This window comes from Macaca fascicularis, chromosome 11 (genome assembly GCF_037993035.2).
Source record: "Macaca fascicularis isolate 582-1 chromosome 11, T2T-MFA8v1.1".
Lineage (NCBI taxonomy): Eukaryota > Metazoa > Chordata > Mammalia > Primates > Cercopithecidae > Macaca > Macaca fascicularis.
The window spans coordinates 72,021,393-72,041,563 of NC_088385.1; the positions used below are offsets into that span (position 1 = coordinate 72,021,393).

The window sequence follows — 20,171 nt, forward strand, 5'->3', positions numbered from 1 at the left end:
CAACTCCTCTTTATAAAACCATTGGATCTCGTGAGACTTACTCACTATTCATCATGAGAATAGCATGGGGAAAAAAGCCACCCCATGCATGATTCAGTTACCTTTCACCACTACCTCCCAAAACACGTGGGAATTATTACAATTCAAGGTAAGATTTGGGTGGGGACACAGAGCCAAACCATATCACAAGTGTCAAAATTCATTATTATTTAATCAAAGACATAATGCAAACAGTTAAAAATATCCTTGAAGAGAAAATTGGCTGAGGGTTAAAGAGGGAAATATTTAATGGTGATAATATATGAGAAAATTGGATAGAGTCACCCTATGGATTTTTCTCCCTCTAAAATGAAAAACAATAATCTGGCCCTTACTAAAACAGACAATTATAAAGTAGCTAATTCAAATTATAAAATTGCCTTTATTTAATGAAAGATTATTCGAAAGCTTATTTTATGTATTTACTTGTGGAACTTTAACTAGTTTGCAGAATGATTAGGGAAGCCAGTAGTTAGACATTAAGCTGAAATATTAGGAGACAATCTGAAAAGCAGTCAAAGTGGAAGAAGAGTATAATTAAACTGTAAACCAATAAGTAAGTTTAAAAGTTGATTTGTATACTTTTCAGATTTACTGCTAGTTTAGTGTACTTGTACTAAAGATAATTGAACCAAAACCTTTCTATTTCTTTCTCAAAATGTATTCATTCACTTAACAACATATATCATCATGCCACTGCACTCTACTACAGCCTGAGTGACAAAGCAAGACTGTAAAGATAGATAGATAGATAGATAGATAGATAGATAGATAGTAAATAGTATGTGTGTGTATATATATATATCATAAACACCTATTTAGATTATAATTTAGTTGGCCATTTGGATAGCAGTTAAGGCCCTTCTAGTATATACATGGTCATTTAAACTCTCTGTTTGTTTGTTTATTTATTTATTTTTTGAGACAAGGTCTCATTTTTATCACCCAGGCTGGAGTGCCGTGGCATGATCACGACTCACTGCAGCCTCAACCTTCTGGGCTCAAGTTATCCTCCCACCTCAGTCTCCCAAGGAGCTGGGGCTACAGGTGCACACCACCACACCCAGCTAAATTTTGCATTGTTTTGTAGAGATGGGGTTTTGCCACATTGCCCAGGCTGGTCTCAAATTCCTGAGCTCAAGCAGTCCTCCTGGCTCAACCTCTGAAACTATTGGGATTTCAGGTGTGAGCCACTGCACCCGGCCTTAAATAAATTTTCATTGGAACGATAATTCTTGTAAAAAACTATAGTTGAGCTTTCTGAGTTCTTACGTTATTTGTATGAGAATTTAACAGTGTGTGTGTGTTATCCAGTATGAGATCAGTTCCATCTGGTTAAGTGTTGTTGCTTGTACTTATCTAGTCCTGTGTAATATCTGTGAATCAAAAGCTAAAGTTTATTCCCAGGTCCCTCTTATGTTTATTAAAGATGTAATCAGAAGACAGATGCCAAATGTTTAAATTTTGTTTTGTTTTTGAAAGGGGAGTGAGGAAGGGTATGATAGGACATATAAAACAAAAAGAAAGAAACTTTCTGTTACTTTAATCCCAAAATTTAACTAGATTCACCTTGGTTTTATGTGTCACAATCCATAAGCTACACTATCATTGGAACACCTACTCATCCTGTTATGTTGAAGTTATTTATTAAAAATGATTTTGTGGTTTAATGTATCAAAATGCTTAGATTTCAGAATCCTGAGTTTCAGCCCCTGCTCTTACTTTTTTTTTTTTTTTGAGACGGAGTCTCGCTCTGTCACCAGACTGGAGTACGGTGGCCTGATCTCCGCTCACTGCAACCTCCGCCTCCCAGGTTCAAGTGATTCTTCTGTCTCAGCCTCCTGAGTAGCTGGGACTACAGGTGCATGCCACCACGCTCAGCTAGTTTTTTGTATTTTTAGTAGAGACGGGGTTTTACCATCTTGGCCAGGCTGGTCTCGATCTCTTGACCTCATGATCCACCCGCTTCAGCCTCCCAAAGTGCTGGGATTACAGATGTGAGCCACCGCACCTGGCCTACTCTTACTTTTTGATATCTAATTTTTGCAGTTTGAATTTTTGTTCTTATGTGAAGGTAAGGACTGGCTTGATTCAGAATCTGAATAAGATAAAGTTGAGGCTATATATATATATGTGTATATGTATGTGTGTGTATATATATATATAGGAAGGCAAGTAGTAAACTGAATGAATAAGTAACTTATCTCAGTCAACCATCTGACATAAAACCAGCTATTCTGGTGGTAGGATCTTGGCACTTTTGATGAGTTTTCTTCTTAGTATAACTGATTAAATCTGCAGTGACAAAAGCATGCCACCCATAGTGTGCAAACATGTTCTCTTCTGTCCCTGAACATACACCACAAAATAAGTGGATGAGGTTGCATGTTATTAGACATATAAATGTTATTTTTCCAGCCTTTTATATCTTGCTTCAATTTGCTCCATAATCTGTTCATCCAGTAAATCTGTTTTGTTGGAAACTTCAGGAAGACAGAAAATAATAAAGACAGAGCCCCCTGATGAATCATGGATTTATTTTAGATAGTGCAATAAGCTATTACCCCTTCCCCATCCTACCCTCCTCCATCATTTATATGAGTCCCTCTTGATCGTAATTGCTGTTAAATTGGGGGTCTTGTTGCTTTAGACTACTTGGCAGGTGCTTAGGCTGTACCATTGCAATAATTCTCTATCTAGACTCTTTATACAATTATTTCTGCTTCCAGGCCAGTCTATACATTCTACATTCTGGCCGGATAGTATTCCTGATGTACAAGTCTGTTTTACTCTCCTGCTAAATTTTCAGAATGAAGTCAAACTCTCTGTGTTCCTATCCAAGGCTGTCTGGTAGTTAATACTAAACAACTTTTCTAGTAGTTTGCAGAATCAAACTAGGCTACTGGTTATGTAAGAAATATAACTAATGCTTTCATACCTTCATGCCCTTGCTAAGGGTCTTTCCGATTGCCTAGAATGCTGATCTGTTATTTTTTCCTTTGAAACCAAACTCACATATTCTGTTCAATAGATTCTCTTCCCTCCCTCCCTTCCTCTGTATTTACAGAAGGAGGAGGGAAGAGAATCTTCTGTATTACTTTACAGTTTTTAATATGTCTTTTGCCCTTGAGAACAGGAACCATCTTGTTCACTGGGACTCTCGCTTTGCTGAGAGAACAGTTCTTAACTCCTAGTAGATGTTTGTTGAATGTTTGTTTCATTTTAATGGTTCATAAGTTTATACAGGGGCACCTCATTCCGTTAGTTTTATGTGGTTGAGTTAGATTAAAACAAGACATGAAGGGGGGCAGCCTTGATGAAGAAAACAGTCTCATATGAGCAGTTTACATAAGAATACATTGTGTAGAGGGGGTTGGGAACATTGCTTTGGTGATTGATGGAGTTTATTGTCTGTGAGACCTTTTTTAGCACTAACTTTATGCCAATTTTTAAATCATTCTCCAGAAAGTGAAATATTTAGAGCAATAGAGTCTTAGATTAAGGTTTCTTAAAAATATGGTGCCCATTACTTAAATATGAATTTGCCTTTCAGATTGTGTGGCTTCTATGATTTTAAATTTTACTGCTTTTTCTTTTTGAATAAGAATTATTTGGTGTATTTTTTTTCTTGGAATTGGGTATTTCATAATAACTTCTTTTAATTTTAGGAAAGTGAAAAAATTCTTATGATGAACACATTGTATAAGCTTCATGATCGATTGGCACAGCTTGCAGGTAATTGTTTTAACTTTTGTAGTTGCTAAAAATGTTTTGAAAAATGTATGTAGCATGTTATTAGTAGAAAATCTTTTTCCAAGTCCAGTGTTATATTTGTGGAATATTTTTCTTTAGAAGTTTTTATTACCTATACAAAGTGATTTTTGATTTTTACATGTGTATTTAATCAAGGCTTTTTTCCTGTCTTCCATCTGTATTAGAGGTTATATATATATATACATATTTATATATATTATATAGTTATAAAGTTGATAAAATTCTTTATTGCATTAATAGTAACAAAAATCCTGAAAGTTTAAGTATCAGAGGAATTAGGTAAGCAATGAATTAACTAAAATATTGGATTAAATATACAAATGCAGATTTTCTTTTATTTGTTGTATAGGTATCATTCTGTTGGATAAAGTAAATTTATTCTCCTGCAGTTTTCTCTCCTGATTCATTGCATTTTCCTCGTATTCTGCTCGTAGCAATTCTTTGAGAGCTCTAAGGTAGTGAGCTTGTCTGAAATTGGAATAATTTATTATAGATGAATTGGTATCAAGTTTAGCACATATAAACTGCAGTAGCAGCTTATCTATTGCCTTTTTTTAGTTCTTTTTAAATTTTTATTTTACATATAATCTGAAAGAAGAGACTTGGATTCTTGTAAGCAGTCATAAGAAAAGAAAAATACAGTTTTCAAACTTTTCTATGTAGCAGATCTTTTGTGTAAACCAGATTATTGGTAGCAGCCTATAGGTAAATGTGGAACTTTTCTGGTTGAATGGAAGTATTTAGGATCCTGACAGTTTCCCATTCTCTCATCTATCTTTGTTTTGTCCATTAGGTGCTTAATTCTGGTCAATTTTTTAAGCTTTTAATTCTGTATTATATTGCCAAAAGCCTTCTTTGCTTTGATTGTCATTCACACACTGCAAGCTAATGACATTTATTTGCTATACTGTAGCACTCAGAGATAGGTTAAGTATATGCTAGTTGTGCTAGCCAGGGATATTGCTAACACAGGCTTCTACAGGTATCTCTGTAGCATTGTTTTATCAAGTATGGTTAATGGCCAGCTAAATCAACATAATCTGGTGTGCTTTTAAAGATAAGATTCCTTCCCCTTGAGTAAGGGTCAGCAAGCTTTTTTTCTGTGAAGGGCCAGATAGTGGATATTTTAGGCTTTGTAGATTAGTTTGCCTCTGTCATAACCACTCAGTTATGTTATACCATGAAAGCAGCCATAAATACTACATAAGTGAATGAGCTTGGCTGTATTCCAATAAAACTTCCTTTATAAAAACCAGCAGTAGGCCAGATTTGACCCATGGGCTGTAATTTGCAGACCTCTGCTCTAAATCTATGGGATCTACATCTCTGAGGATGCACTAATAAACTTTCAAGACTTGTTCATTTAACAGGTACTTCTCCCCTTTTTATAGCTACTGATATTAAAATAATTACTTGAACAAAACTGAAATAAGAACATGGCAACTTATATTTTAGAAACATTTGCCAAGGATTTTACTTTAATTATTCTACTTTCATGTTAACAAAACTACTTGAAAGACACAGGGAAGGGAAAACGTGACAATTGGAGTTCAATATGAGGATAATTTATTTCTAATAACCGCTTACAGTCTAAAGAAAAAGCTCTGAATTCTCTTCTTATCAACAATTAAAATAAAAGATAAATGTAGTTTTCCAGTGATTTATATGTAGCACATCCCTTTGTAGAAACCAGATCATAGGTGGAAACTTGTACCTGATTTCCCTGTTGATCTGTTATAACAATTTTTTTTTTAAGATTTTTTTGAGACAAGATCTTTTCTGTCACTCAGGCTGAAGTGAAGTAGGGTGATCACAGCTTACTGCAGCTTCAAATTCCTGGAGTCAAGCTGTCTTCTCGCCTCTGCTTCCTGAGTAATTGGGACTACAGATGCACACCACCACACCTGGCTATGTTATAACAATTTTTAAGGCATGTACACCCCTTGCTAAAGATAGGATTAGTTATACTCTGAAAATGCACATACTTTAATTCATTAATAAATTCAAACTTACTTGAACCTTTAAATGATTAGCTTTAAGAATAGATGCGTAAAATAAGTTAGCACAATGAATTTGCTGAATTTTTTCCCTTTTAGGAATAATACATATTTCTGGAGGGCATCTTGTGTGCCAAGATCTGTGGATAGGCATCAGTGTGACATAGTTCCTATAACAGCTTACAATTTAGTTGGGACTATAAGAAAAAGATATGTTCCCGTTTGGACTGAAATGCATTTAAAAGTTGTGGTTAATGTAAGGGTAGTTGTTTGTTTATATTCTTACTGGAATTTCTTTGTTTATATTCTTACTGGAATCGCTTCTAGAAAGTATAAATAATATTGTTCATGTTCTTTGTTTACTGATTATAATAATATAACCTATAATTGTATAATATATAAAATATTTGAATTAATTGTTTGTTTTCTTGTGTTTAAGAGAGTACTGATTCAAAATTAATGATATGCTAATCTTTCCAGGAGATCATGAATGTGGCAGTTCTAGTCAAAGAACGCTTTCTGTTCAAGAGGCAGCTGCGTATTTAAAAGTAAGCAGTGAAATTAGAATTTTAATAGCTATATTTTAAAAAATTATATAAATCATTGCTACTTGTAAGAATCATATATTTGATTATTTTAATTGTACTGTTAAAAGCTTGGACCTACTGTTTGGTGTAATATGAGCAGTTATGAGAAGGTGAAATTGTGCAACTTTTTTTTTTTTTTTTTTTGTGAGACAGAGTTTCATTCTTGTTCCCCAGGCTGGAGTGCAATGGCTGATGTCGACCCACTGCAACGTTCACAACCTGGGTTCAAGCGATTCTCCTGCCTCAGCCTCCCAAGTTAGCTGGGATTACAGGCACCCACCACCTCGCCCAGCTAATGTTTTTTGTATTTTTAGTAGAGATGGGGTTTCACTATGTTGGCCAGTCTGGTCTCAAACTACTGGCCTCAGGTGATCCGCATGCCTCGGCCTCCCAAAGTGCTGGGATTGCAGGCGTGAGCCACCTGTTCAATTTTTTTTTAATTTGTTTTAGAACATTCTCTATGAGAGAATGCATATTAATTTGGAAAGGGTACAAAGAAACATTGGTCAGAGGGAAATTGAGATAGGTGAGTAGTAGCATGTAAGAAAGCAGGTAAACATCTAACCATTTATTTAAAATCTTCTGTCCCAGATCAGTTTCTTCTCAGAATACTAAGAGAACTTGCTGTTCAATTTTCTCAACTACTGTAAATAATTTCTGGAAAATCTTAATGAAAGGAAAGGTACTAGAAGATTAAAGATGGATAAATGTCATTCTGATTTCTCAGAAGTGGAAAGTGGAATTTGAAAACCATATAGGAAAGCTTGTTGTCAGTCCAGTTCCATAAAGATAATTTCATAAAGATATGAGTTCTTGCAAATGGAAATGTTGATCCCTGGAAGGTGGCTGGCATTTGAATGTGGACAAGTCATGCCATACAAATTTCATGCCTCCCATTCTCTTGTTAAAATTGCGGTAAAAAATACATAACATGAAATCTATTAACATATTTTTAAGTATACAGTACAACTATATGTGCATTCTTGTATGGCAAATCTCTAGAACTTCTTCATCTTGTATGACTGAAACTCTATACTCATTGCATGGCAGGTCCCCATTTTCCTCTGCCCCATATCCCTGGCAACCACCATTTTACTTTCTGCCTCCATCAGTGTGATTAACAGATACCTCATATAAGTTGAATCCTGCAATTTTTGTCCTGTAACTGGCTTATTTCTCCTAGCATAATGTCTTCAAATTTCATCCATATTGTAACATGACAGTATTTCCTTCATTTTTTAAGGCTGAGTAGCATTTCATTGTATGTATACACATATTTTCTTTATCCAGTCATGTTGATGGGCTTTTAGATTGTCTCCACCTCTTTTCTATTGTGAATAATTCATCAATGAACATGGCAATGCAAATACTTCTTTGAGACTTTACTTTTAATTCTGTTAGACAAATACCTAGAAGTGGGATTGATAGATAATATGGTAGTTCAGCTTTTTATTTTTTGAGGAACCTCCACACTGTTTTCATACTGACTGTACCATTTTACATTCCCTCCAATAGTATAGTAGGATTCCAGTTTCTCCACATCCTTACCATTTATTTGCCTTATAGCGCACTGTATTTTCGATTTATGTTTCCCTGATGATTACTGATGTTGAACATCTTTTCATATACCATTTCTATACATATACATCTGTGTGTACATATAGCATATATACAACATATATGTAATACCCTATCTGTTGACCATTTGTATATCTTCTTTGGAGAAGTGCTGTTCAAGTTCTTTGCTGATTTTTAAATTCGGTTATTTTGTTACTGAATTGTAGGGGTTTCTTATGCATTTTGCATATTAAACGCTTGTCAGATACATGGTTTGCAAATATTTTCTCCCATTCCATAGGTTACTTTTTCACTCTTTCACTGTTTCTTTTACTGCACATTTTTCTATTTTTGCTTTTGGTGTCATGTCCAAGAAATTATTGCCTGTATCAACATCAAGAAGCTTTTCTTCTATGTTTTCTTCAAGGAGTTCTATAGTTTCAGGTATTACATTTAAGTCTTTAATCCATTTGGAGTTGATTTTTGTGTATGGTGTAAGATAAAGGTCCAGTTTGATTCTTTTGCATGTGGAAATCCAGTTTTCCTAGCACCATGTATTGAAGAGATTGTCATTTCTCCATTGCGTAGTCTGGCACCCTTGTAGAAGATTGTTGGATCATACATCAGTGGCTTTATTTCTGGTTCTCTATTTTGTTCCACTGGTCCATTTATGTCTGTTTTTATGCTAGTACTATACTGTTTGGATTACTGCAGTTTTGTCATGTTTTAAAGTCAGCATGAGGCCTTTGTGGTTCCATATGGATATTAGGATTATGTCTTCTATTTCTGCAAAAAACGCTTTTGGGATTTTGTATTGCTATATTGCTTTGGGTAGTATAGTAATTTGAGTAATATTAAGTCTTACAATTCACAAACATGAGATGTCTTTCTATTTATTTGTGTCTTTTATTTCAGTCAGCTTTTTTTTTGTAGTTTTCAGTGTATAAGTCTTTCACCTCCCTGGTAAAGTTTATTCCTAAATATCTAAATCTTTCTGATGCTTTTGTAAATGGGATTATTTTCTTAACTTCCTTTTCAGATTGATTGTTGTTAGTGTATAGAAATGTAACTGATTTTTGTATATTGATTTTATATCTTCCAACTTAGCTGACTTTATTTATTCTAATTATATATATATATATATATATGTATGTATTTTATTTTATTTTTTTAGTAGAGACAGGGATCTTACTGTGTTGCCCAGACTGGTCTCAAACTCCTTGACTCAAGTTATCCTCCTGCCTTGGCCTCCCAAAGTGCTGGGATTACAGGCATGAGCCACTGCACCCAGCCAACTAACAAGATTTTTTTGGTGGAATCTTTAGGGCTTTCTATGTATAAGATTATGTCACCTGTTTAGAGAGATAAATTTACTTCCTTCTAATTTGGATGTCTTTTATTTCTTTTTCTTGTCTAAGTGCTCTGGCTAGGATATCTAGTGCTATGACAGATAGAGATGGGAAAAATAGCCACCCTGGCCTTCTTCCTGATCTTACAGGAAAATCTTTTTTTTTTTTTTTTTTTTTTGAGACAGAGTCTCACTCTGTCGCCCAGGCTGGAGTGCAGTGGCATGATCTCTGCTCACTACAACCTCCACCTCCTGGGCTCAAGTGATTCATGCGTCTCAGCTTCCTGAGTAGCTGGGATTACAGGTGTGTGCCACCACACCTGGCTAATTTTTTTGTATTTTTAGTAGAGATGGGGTTTCATCATGTTGGCCAAGCTGGTCTTGAACTCCTGACCTCAGGTGATCCACCCACCTCAGCCTCCCAAAGTGCTGGGATTGTAAGCGTTAGCCACGGTGCCTGGCCAGGAAAATCTTTCAGTTTGTCACCATTGAGTATGATATTAGCTAAGGATTTCCATGTATGACCTTTAATGTGTTGAGATAATTTCCTTCTATTCCTCTTTATTAAATGGTTTTATCATGAAAGGATATTGAATTTTATCAAATGCTTTTTCTGAATCTATTGAGATGGTCATGTGATTTTTATCCTTTGTTCTATTAATGTGGCATACTCAATTTTGATTTTTGTATATTGAACTATCTTTGTGTCTGAGGTATATGATCCTGGTGTGTGATCCTTTTCATGTGCTTTTGAATTCAGTTTGCTAGGGTTTTTTGAGGATTTTTGTATCTCAGGGATTTTAATCTGTAATTTTCTTATAGTATCATTGTCTGGCTTTGGTGTCAGAGTAATGCTGGCCTCATAAAATGAGTTTGGAAGTGTTTCCTCCTTTTCAATTTTTCGGAAGAATTTGAATAGGATTGGCATTAATTCTTCTTTAATAAAATAGATAATAAACTCAGAAATGAATTCTGATTTTTGTCTGAGTCTAGTTAAGGGTTTGTCAATTTTGATCTTTTCGAAAAACCAACTCTCAGTTTTGTTGATTCATTAAATTCTCTATTTATTTTTGCTCCAATCTTTATTACTATTTCCTTCCTTCTGCTAACCTTAGGCTTAGTATGTTCTTTTTTTAGTTCTTTGAGATGTAAAGTTAGATTTCTCATTTGAGTTTTTTTTTTTTTTTAAACATAGTCTTACCACTGTAAACCTCTCTCTTGGTATTGCTTTTACTGCTTCTCATAAATTTTGTTAGGTTGTGTTTTTTATTTTTTTAATCTTAATAAATTTATAATTTTTCTTTTGATTCCTGCTTTGACCCAATGCTTATTCTAGGAGAATGTTGTTTAATTTACATATATTTGTGAATTTCTCAGTTTTTCTCTGCTCTTGATTTTTAGTTTCATTTCATTGTGGTGTGAAAAGATACTTGGTAGGATTTTGGTCGTCTTTAATATGTTAAAATTTTTGTGGCCTAATATATGATCTAATTTGGAGAATGTTCCATGTGCACTTGATAAGAATGTGTATTCTACTCCTGTTGGATGGAATTTTCTGTATATTTCTGTTAGATCCATTTGATCTATAATCATTGTTCAAGTCTTCTGCTCCCTTATTGATCTTCTATTCATTATTGAAAGAGGGGTATTGAAACATCCTATTGTGTTGCTGTAATTTCTCCCTTCACTTTTGTCATTGTTTGCTTCATATAATCAAGTACTCTAATGTGGGATACATATATGTTTAGAATTGTTAAATCTTTCAGATGAATTGACCCCTTTGTCATTTATATAATGAATGTCCTTCCTTGTCTCATGTGATGATTTTTTTTTTTTTTTGAGACAGAGTCTAGGCCTGTCACGCAGCCTTGAGTGCAGTGGTGAGATCATAGCTTACTGCAATCTCAAACTCCTGGGCTCAAGTGATCCTCCTACCTCAGCTTCCCAAGTAGCTGGGGCTACAGACACGTGCCACCACACCCAGCTAATTTTTAAACTTTTTGTAGAGACAGGATCTCACCATGTTGCCTTTAAGTCAACAATTTGTCTAATATAAGTATGACTACCCCTACTCTTTTTTAGTTATTATCTGCATAGAATATCTTTTTTCATCTTTTGGCTGCCAGCCTGTGTGTGTGCTTAAATCTAAGGTGTATACATGATAAAATTGGAGGTTTTTTTTTTTAATTCATTCAGCCACTCAGTGTGTTTTGATTTGGGAGTTTAGTCCATTTACATTTAAAGTAATTAGTAATAGGGAAGGACTTATATTGCCTTTTTTATTAAATATTTTCTCTCTGTATTATAGCTTTTTTTGTCCCCTTTTTCATGTCTTACTCTTTTGTGTGTCTTTTTTTGTTTGTTTGTTTTTGTAGTGACAAGCTGTGATCTCTTTCTCATTTTCTTTTTTGTGTCTTTTGTAGGCATTTGTGGTTACTATTGGGGCTTATATAAATCATCTTATATTCACAATGATATTTTAACCTGATAACACCTTAACTTTAGTCACATGGAAAGTCTCTACTTATATCTCTCTTCATTCTTTATATTATTGATGTCACAGATTACATCTTTGCATATTGTGTATCATCAACATATTTTTATAAAGTTTTTTACACGTTTGTCTTTTAAATTGTATATCGCAATTAAGTGATTTACATACCACCATTACAGTGTTACATATTCTGATTTTGTCTATATATTTACCTTTATCAGCAAGCTTTATATTTTCATATGCTTTTGCATTGCTAGGTAGCATCCTTTCATTTAACTTGGCACTCAGTTTAGCATTTCTTATGAAGCAATTCTAGTGATGATTAACTCCCTTGGCTTTTATTCTGAAAAAGTCTTTATTTCTTCATTTTTGAAGGGTGGTTTTTCTGGATACGTAGTAGTCCCCTTTATCCATGGTTTTGCTTTTCACAGTTTCAGTAACCCCCAGTCAACTATGGTCTGCAAATATTAAATGGAAAATTCCAGAAATAAACAATTCATAAGTCTCACATTGTATGCCATTTTTAATAGTATGATATACTACTCCCCTGACCCCCTCGCCCACACACACAGTATTCTTGGTTGGCAGTTGTTTTCTTTCATTACTTTGAATATGTTATTTCACTCTCTTCTGCCTTGTAAAGTCTTTTGGGGACTCCCTTGTATGTAATGAGTAGCTTGCATCTTGGCTGCTTTCCTCTCCTTGGGTTTCAACAATCTGAACATAACATGTCTCAATATGGACTTATTTTGGTTTATCCTCATTAGGATTCATTGGCTTCCTTGAGTCTGAATGCCCATTTTCCAGGTTTGGGGAGTTTTGGGCCTCAAATACATGGGTTTTTTTTTTTTTTTTTTTTGCCTGTTTCTTTCTTGTCTTTCTGAAAGTTCTATGTTACTTATATTGCTTATATTGGTTGGCTTAATGGTGTCACATTAAGTTCTTTAGACTTTCTTGTCTTTATCCTTTCTTCATTTTGCTTATCTGACAGAATAATTCCAAATTACCTTCTTTGAGTTTGCTGATTCTTTCTTCTGTTTGATACAGTCTGCTCTTGAACCCCTCTAATGAATTCTTAAATTCAGTTATTCTTTAGCTCCAAAATTTCTGGGTTTTAAAAATACTTTCTGTCTCTTTGTTGATATTCTTACTTGGTTCATGCATTGTTTTCCTGATCTTGTTGAGTATCTTTATGATGGCTTTTTTTGAATTATTTGTCATGTAATCCTTAGACTTCTACTTCTTTAGGATATGTTTTGGAAGTGTATTTTGTTTCTTTGACCATGTTTTTGTGGTTCTTCATGTGCCTTGTTACTTTGTGTTGGGATTCATGCATTTAACAACAACAGAAAAAAAAAAAAAAAAAACCCAGCCACCTTTGTAGACTTTGTGCAGGGAAAGTCTTTTACCAATATGTCTGTGTAGAGATTCTGGGTTTCTTACATATCTTTTCTGTGGTTGTGGTTGTGTCCTCTCTGGATTTTTGTGTGTGAATTTCCAATTAGAGAAATTTTGCTGTTTTATTTCCTCATAGCTTGTAATCTTTTGATCCCTGGTATCTGTAGATTATCCCTGGTGTCTGTAGATTATCTGGAGCTGCCATAAGCTATCCAACTCTTTTGTTTGTTTGTTTTGAGACAGTCTCGGTCTGTTGCCCAGGCTGGAGTGCAATGGCATGATCTCAGCTCACTACAACCTCTGCCTCCCTGGTTCAAGCGATTCTCCTGCCTCAGCTTCCCAAGTAGCTGGAACTACAGGTGCCCGCCACCATGCCCGGCTAATTTTTTGTATTTTTAGTGGAGATGGGGTTTCACCATGTTAGCTAGGATGGTCTCGATCTCCTGAACTTGTGATCCACTCTCCCCGGCCTCCCAAAGTGCAGGGATTACAGGCGTGAGCCACTGTGCCCGGCCCAGCTCCTTTTTCTTCTTAGGGGCCCCCAGGTGTCAAGAGTATACTGAGTCCTGTCAGCATTTTGAATCAGGTGAGGCAGAAGACAGCCAGGCAACGCTCCCTGCCCCTGTGAAGTCAGAACTTTGGATGCATGTCTAACTTTTTTCTTCCTCAGGGAGAAGCCAGGAGTTGGGGTTTTTCTCAACTTTCTTATGCCGAGCTGGGGGTAGGGACAATGGTGAGTGAGTGCTGTTGCCTTTGTTCTTAGTAGTCCTTAACTTGGTATCTTTCAACTATTAGATTCAGACATGACAGAAACCAGTTGCCTCCAAAAGTTAGACCATTAGATGTATATTCTAGTCTTCTGTTTTCCTTCTGAGGGGGAAGCCATGAGTTGGCAGTTTCCTCTCTATTGCACTGCCCTGTAGGGTGATGGGAGTGTCTGGGAAGTGAGTGACATGAATTTTCTTAACAGCTTTGATACAGGTGGTTTTGTGCTTGCCTAGGTGCAGGAACCTTTTAACTAATTGCTGGATTTTTCTTAAATGGAATTGGTCCATGTATTTTTGTTGAATCAGTGTCTCATTGAGGGAAGGAGGGTCTGGGGCTTCCTATTCTGCCATCTTGCTGATGTCACTCCTCCACTTTTTAAAATTTAAAAATGTAGTATATGTTTTAAGGCTTTCAGCAAAGTTTTGGTAATAATCTCCTGTGATACGCTCGTCAACAAAGAGAAATATTGACTGAGTTTTTAACTTAATGCATGACTTATATGTAGGTACCAAAAAGATCCTAAGACAGTTTAATAATGAGATTATATCTGGAGTCAAATTCTGGCACTGCCAGTAGAAGCTATTGCATTTTGGTAAAGTCTCTTTAACTTTTCTGAACCCGTTTCTTTGTGAGTGTGGGACTGCTGTTAATACCTGTCAAAGTTGTTGGGAGGCTTGAGTATGTAAAATGCCTAGCTCAGTGCCTGATGATTATAGTAGCTTCCCAATAAACTCAGTTTCTGTGTTTTCTAATTAAATCAGTGCCACTCTAGCGAGTAATCTCTAATAACATGCCACAGAAATTTTGCTTAAGGTTGTTTATTGTCTTTATTTTCAATTTTGACCTAGATGAGAGCATTAATGACAGTAAAATTTATGGATAGTGTAATAGCTAATAGACTAGACAGTTAAAGAATCAGAATTCAAAAAGATCTTGACTAAGAAGGAGTTATGATTATAGGACTCAGTGTTATAGGATGGACGAATGTCAGGGTGCAGGCAAGAAAAGGGATTGGATTGAGGAGGCTAAAGGAGACATAGAATAAAATATTCCGTGAAGAAAGGCATAGTGGGAATCCATAGCAAGCAAACTGTTCCTTATAAAATAATTGAATGGGTTTTTACTTCTAATAGTAGGACTGTCTTATCCCATTCAGTGTTTCTTTCCTATTTTCTTTTTGTTATGTAGTTAAACCTCTGAGATTTGATCTCTGAGAGGTAATACCACAGATCTGTGTTATGATTGGTCATAAATTCCTGGAGCAAGTTTCATTTGCTTTACAGAAGAATCCTGAGACTCTTAAGGCATATTAAATATAATTAATTCTTCCTTGGTATCTGGGGATTACTTCCAGGACCCCATGGCCACAAAAATTTGTAGATGCTCAAGTCCTTTATATAAAATACTGTAGTATTTATGTATAACCTATGCATATCCTGCTGTATACCTTAAATCTTCTCTAGATTACTGATAATACAATGTAAATGGTATGTAAATAGTTATTATTATACTGTATCATTTAGGGCAAGCTTGTTCAACTCGCAGCCCAGGACGGCTTTGAATGTGGCCTAACACAAATTTGTAAACTTTCTTAAAACATGAGAATTTTTGCAATTTTTTTTTTTTGGCTCATCAGGTATTGTTAATGTATTTTATATGTGGCCCAAGACAATTCTTCCAATGGGGCCAAGGGAAGCCAAAAGATTGGACACCCCTGGTTTAGGGTATAATAAGGAAAAAAAAAAAAAAAAGGACTGTACAAGTTTAATGTAGACATAATCATCTGTTTTTTTCCCAAATATTTTTGATTCATGATAGACTATATTGACTCTATTCAGTATTTCAATCCATGGATGTGGAACCCATGGATAAAAGGACTGACTGTATTGTGTTAGAAGGACTGAAGAAATGGGATAGGGACTGGGGACAAGATAGGACCTGACTAGTAATTAAGGTAGAACTGAAGAAGAGGAGGGATTAGTGTAGAATTATTAACCTCTTTTTCACTTCTCCCAACCATTTTCTTGTAGCTGTGGGTCACTAATAGTACATGTTAAAAAGAAGGGGCACAGGCGTGGGGTTGGGGTAAGTCAAAGTCTAAGCCAGGCAGCAGTAGAGTATAAGATTAGTTCTACTAGAGACTGGCAGCAAAGAAGTTACTGGAAGCACCCTTTCATGAGTTAAGTTGGAAACTGCTTATATCTACTTAAAAAAAAAAAGTTATTAATGAACTGTAACTTTTTTTGTTTTCTTCCTCTTCTTCTTCTTCTTATTTTTTGAAATGGAGTCTCGCTCTGTCGCTCAGGCTGGATTGCAGTGGCGCGATCTCAGCTCACTGCAAGCTCCGCCTTCGGGGTTCACGCCATTTTCCTGCCTCAGCCTCCCGAGTAGCTGGGACTACAGGTGCCCGCCACCACACCTGGCTAATTTTTTTTGTATTTTTAGTGGAGACAGGGTTTCACCGTGTTAGCCAGGATGGTCTCGATCTCCTGACCTCGTGATCCACCCGCCTTGGCATCCCAAAGTGCTGGGATTACAGGTGTGAGCCACTGCACCCAGCCACTTTTATTATTTTTAATTATACATATTTGTATAATTAATTATACATAATTGTACATATTATGGGGTATAGTGTGATATTTTGATACATGTATACAATGTGTAATGATCCAGTGGGGTAATTAGCATAGCCATCACCTCAAATATTTATAATTTCTTTGTGTTGGGAACATTCAAAAATCGCTCTTTTAGCTATTTGAAATATGTAATAAGTTATTGTTAATTATAGTTGCCTTGCAGTGTTGTAGAACACTAGAATTTATTCCTCCTACCTGGTTATAATTTTGTTTAAACAACCTCTGGCTACACCCCCTCCTCCTGCCACTTTGCCACTTTCTAGCCTCTAGTAACCACTATTGTCTTCTCGCTCCCTGAGATCAACTTTTTAGCTTCCCCAAAGGTAAAATAAGCCAAGTTCTTAGTAGTCCTTAACTTGGACTTCTAACTCACTTGTCTTCCGCAAGTGAGAACATACGGTATTTGTCTTTCTGTGATTGGCTTATTTCACTTAACGTAATGTTCTTCAAGTGCATCTGTGTTGCTGTGAATCACATAATTTTGTTCTTTATTATGACCGAATAGTATTCCATTGTATATATACCACATTTTATTTATTCATCTGTTAATGAGCACTTAGGTTGATTCCATATTGTTGTTAATAATGTGGCAATAAATGAGAGTACAGATACCTCTTTCACTTACTGATTTCCTTTCCTTTGGATATATACCCAGTAGTGAGATTGCTGGATCATATGGTAGTTCTATTTTTAATTTTTTGTGGATCCACCATACTATTGTCTACAATGGCTGTACTGTACTTTTCCACCAACAGTGGATAAGAGTTCCCCTTTCTCTGTCCTCGCCAACATTTGTTATTTTTTGTCTTTTTGATGCTAGCAATTCTAACTGGGGTGAGTGAATATCTCATTGTGGTTTTGATTTGCATTTCCTTGATGATTAGTATGTTGGGCATTTTTTCATATACCTGTTGGTTGTTTGTATGTCTTAAGAGATGTCTGTTAAGCTCATTTGCCCATTGAGTTCCTTGTGTGTTCTGGATATCATTCCCTTGTCAGATGAATAGTTTGCAAACGTCTCCCATTCTACTAGTCGTCTCTTCACTCTGTTGCTGCCTTTGCTGTGCAGAATCTTTTATTTTGCTATAACCCCATTTATTTTTGCATTTGTGTCTTCTCCATAAAAACCTTTGTCCAGACTAATGTCCTGAAGCATTCCTCCTGTATTATCTTTTAGTACTTTCATAATTTTAGGTCTTAAATTATTTAATCCATTTTGAGTTGGTTTTTGTGTATGGTGAGAAATAAGGAGGCTGGTTTCATTCTGCCTGTTTTCACAGCACTGTTTAGTGAAGAGACTGTCCTCTCCCCAGTGAATGGTCTTGGCACCTATGTCAAAAATCAGTTGGCTGTAAATATGTAGATTTATTTCTGGGGTCTTTATTCTGTTCCGATGGTCTATGTGTCTGCTTTTATGCCAGTACCATGCTGTTTTGCTTACTATAGCTTTGTAGTATATTTTGAGGTTTTATAGTGTGATGCATCCAGCTTTGTTCTTTTTGCTCAGGATTGCTTTGACTGTTCATAGTTCCATATGAACTTTAGAATTGTTTTCTTCTACTTATGTGAAGAATGTCAGTGGTATTGTGATAGGAATTGCATTGAATCTATAGATTATTTTTGGTAGTGTAGTTGTTTTCATAATCTTCTAATCGTGAACATGGGATGTCTTTTTTATTGGTGTTTTGTGGTTTTTCTTAGATATCTTTTACCTTCTTGATTAAATTTAATTGTAAGTATTTTATTCATTTACTTATTTTTGTAGCTATTGTGAGTAGAACTGCTCTCTTGATTTCTTTCTCTGCTAGTTTTTTGTTGGTATATGTTACTGATTTTGAGCATTGATTTTCTGCCTGCAAGTTTATTTAATTTGTTTATCAGTTCTAAGAGGTTCTTGGTGGAACTTTTAGGGTTTTCTACATTAACATCATGTCATCTGCACATAGGGACAATTTTTCTCCTTTCCAGTTTGGACGCCCTTTATTTGTTTTTCTTACCTAATTGCTCTGGCTAGGACTTCCAATACTATGTTAAATAAGAGTGGTGAGAATGGGCACTGTTGTCTTATTCCATTTCCTATAGGGAAAGCTTTCAGCTTTTTCTCGTTCAGTATGCTGTTGGCTGTGGGTTTGCATATATGGCCTTTATTGTGTCCTTCAGTACCTAGTTCGTTGAGAGTTATCATGAAGAGATGTTAAATTATATTAAATGCTTTTTCTCCAGTGAACTCTGTAGCCTTTAGAATATTTTTATGTCTTGAGTTATTTTATGTTTCATATTAGATTTTGTCTTATTTATTAGAATTTCTGTTGCATATTTTTACAAGATTGTGGATTAATTTAATTTCATTCTTAATTAAAGAATTATTTTATGTAAAATGTTAATACTCTTTTTATGTAGTTAGGCTTATGTTTGTGTGTTTTTGTTACCTTTTCTTTTTGGAATCTCATTTTTCATGTTTTTCAAATGCTATAAAACCTGCTGTGGTTTGTCATCACCATAGACGCAGTTTGTACTGCCAAAAGCAAAACAGAGAGAGCTTTAAACAGGGTTTTTTCCCCCAAAAAATATAGCTTTAAGGTCTATATAAAAGTCTTAAAGTACTATTTTTAATAATGCTTATTTTTTCAACGTAAAATTAAGTAATACCGGGTAGTCACCGTGGCTCACACCTATAATCTCAGCACTTTGGGAGGCCAAGGCAGGAGGATCATGTGAGCCCAAGTGTTGCACACTAGACTGGGGAACAGAGTGGGATCTTGTTTCTACGAAAAAAAAAAAATTTAATAGCTAGGTGTGGTGGCACATGACTCTGTAGACCGTCTGTTGTCCCAGCTCCTCAGGAGGCTGAGGTGGGAGGATTACCTTGATTGTACCACTGCACTCCAGCCTGGTTGACAGAGTGAGATCCTGTCTCAAAAATAAAGAAATAATTTTTTTTTTCTAAAGCTAATATTACTTTATTATAAATATTTTATACTATAAATATTCATGTGTCTTTCCCTTGAAATTATTGTGTGTATTTCAAAAACCACTGAACGATTTTTGAAAATGTTTTCTATCATTGAATATTTCATTATATGATTTTATTTTATTGGTTTGTGGTTTTTCAATATTATGAAATCACTCTAATCTTTGCATATAGTAATTTTCTAATATTTCTTAGGAAATAATCCTAAAAAGGAAATTACTTGTTCAAACAGCATGAACTTTTAAAAGTGCTTTTGATATATGTTGCTGTATTACTTCCCAATTTGAAATAACTGCTTTAGCACAATCTAGCCTTTATTTTATTTTATTTTGTCCATATTCTGGCATAAATATGGAGGAAACTCTTTACAAAGGTGTAACAAACAAGGATTATAATATCTATGTGGAGGGGCTTCTGCTTATGGAAAAAGAGATCTATTACATATTTTCATATATTTGCACTGTAGGTTCACCAGCAACACATTTAATTTTTAGATTGAGGAATAAATAAAGCAAAGAATGTGTAGAGTCCCTACAGGTATAAGCTAATTTTTTCACAACTTCTAGTACATTTTAAGCACAATAAGTGTAGTAAATGTTTGA

At 35.2% G+C, this 20,171-nt stretch overlaps 1 protein-coding gene across 5 annotated transcripts in view; it reads left to right on the top strand.

Moving 5' to 3' along the window:
• Window positions 1-20,171, top strand: part of LEMD3 (LEM domain containing 3) — a 78,621-nt gene that overhangs the window by 42,585 nt on the left and 15,865 nt on the right. For 4 of the 5 annotated variants that reach the window (XR_012420442.1, XR_012420443.1, XM_005571451.5 and 1 more), the window contains 2 exons: window positions 3,708-3,774; window positions 6,291-6,358. Coding sequence is in view for 3 of the 5 variants with exons in the window: in XM_005571451.5 (XP_005571508.3) it covers window positions 3,708-3,774; window positions 6,291-6,358 (135 nt within the window). In the remaining 2 variants the exon portion in view is untranslated. Of the gene's footprint in view, window positions 1-3,707; window positions 3,775-5,603; window positions 6,359-20,171 lie in introns of those variants that run through there. The other variant, XM_074007356.1, reaches the window with a different exon arrangement.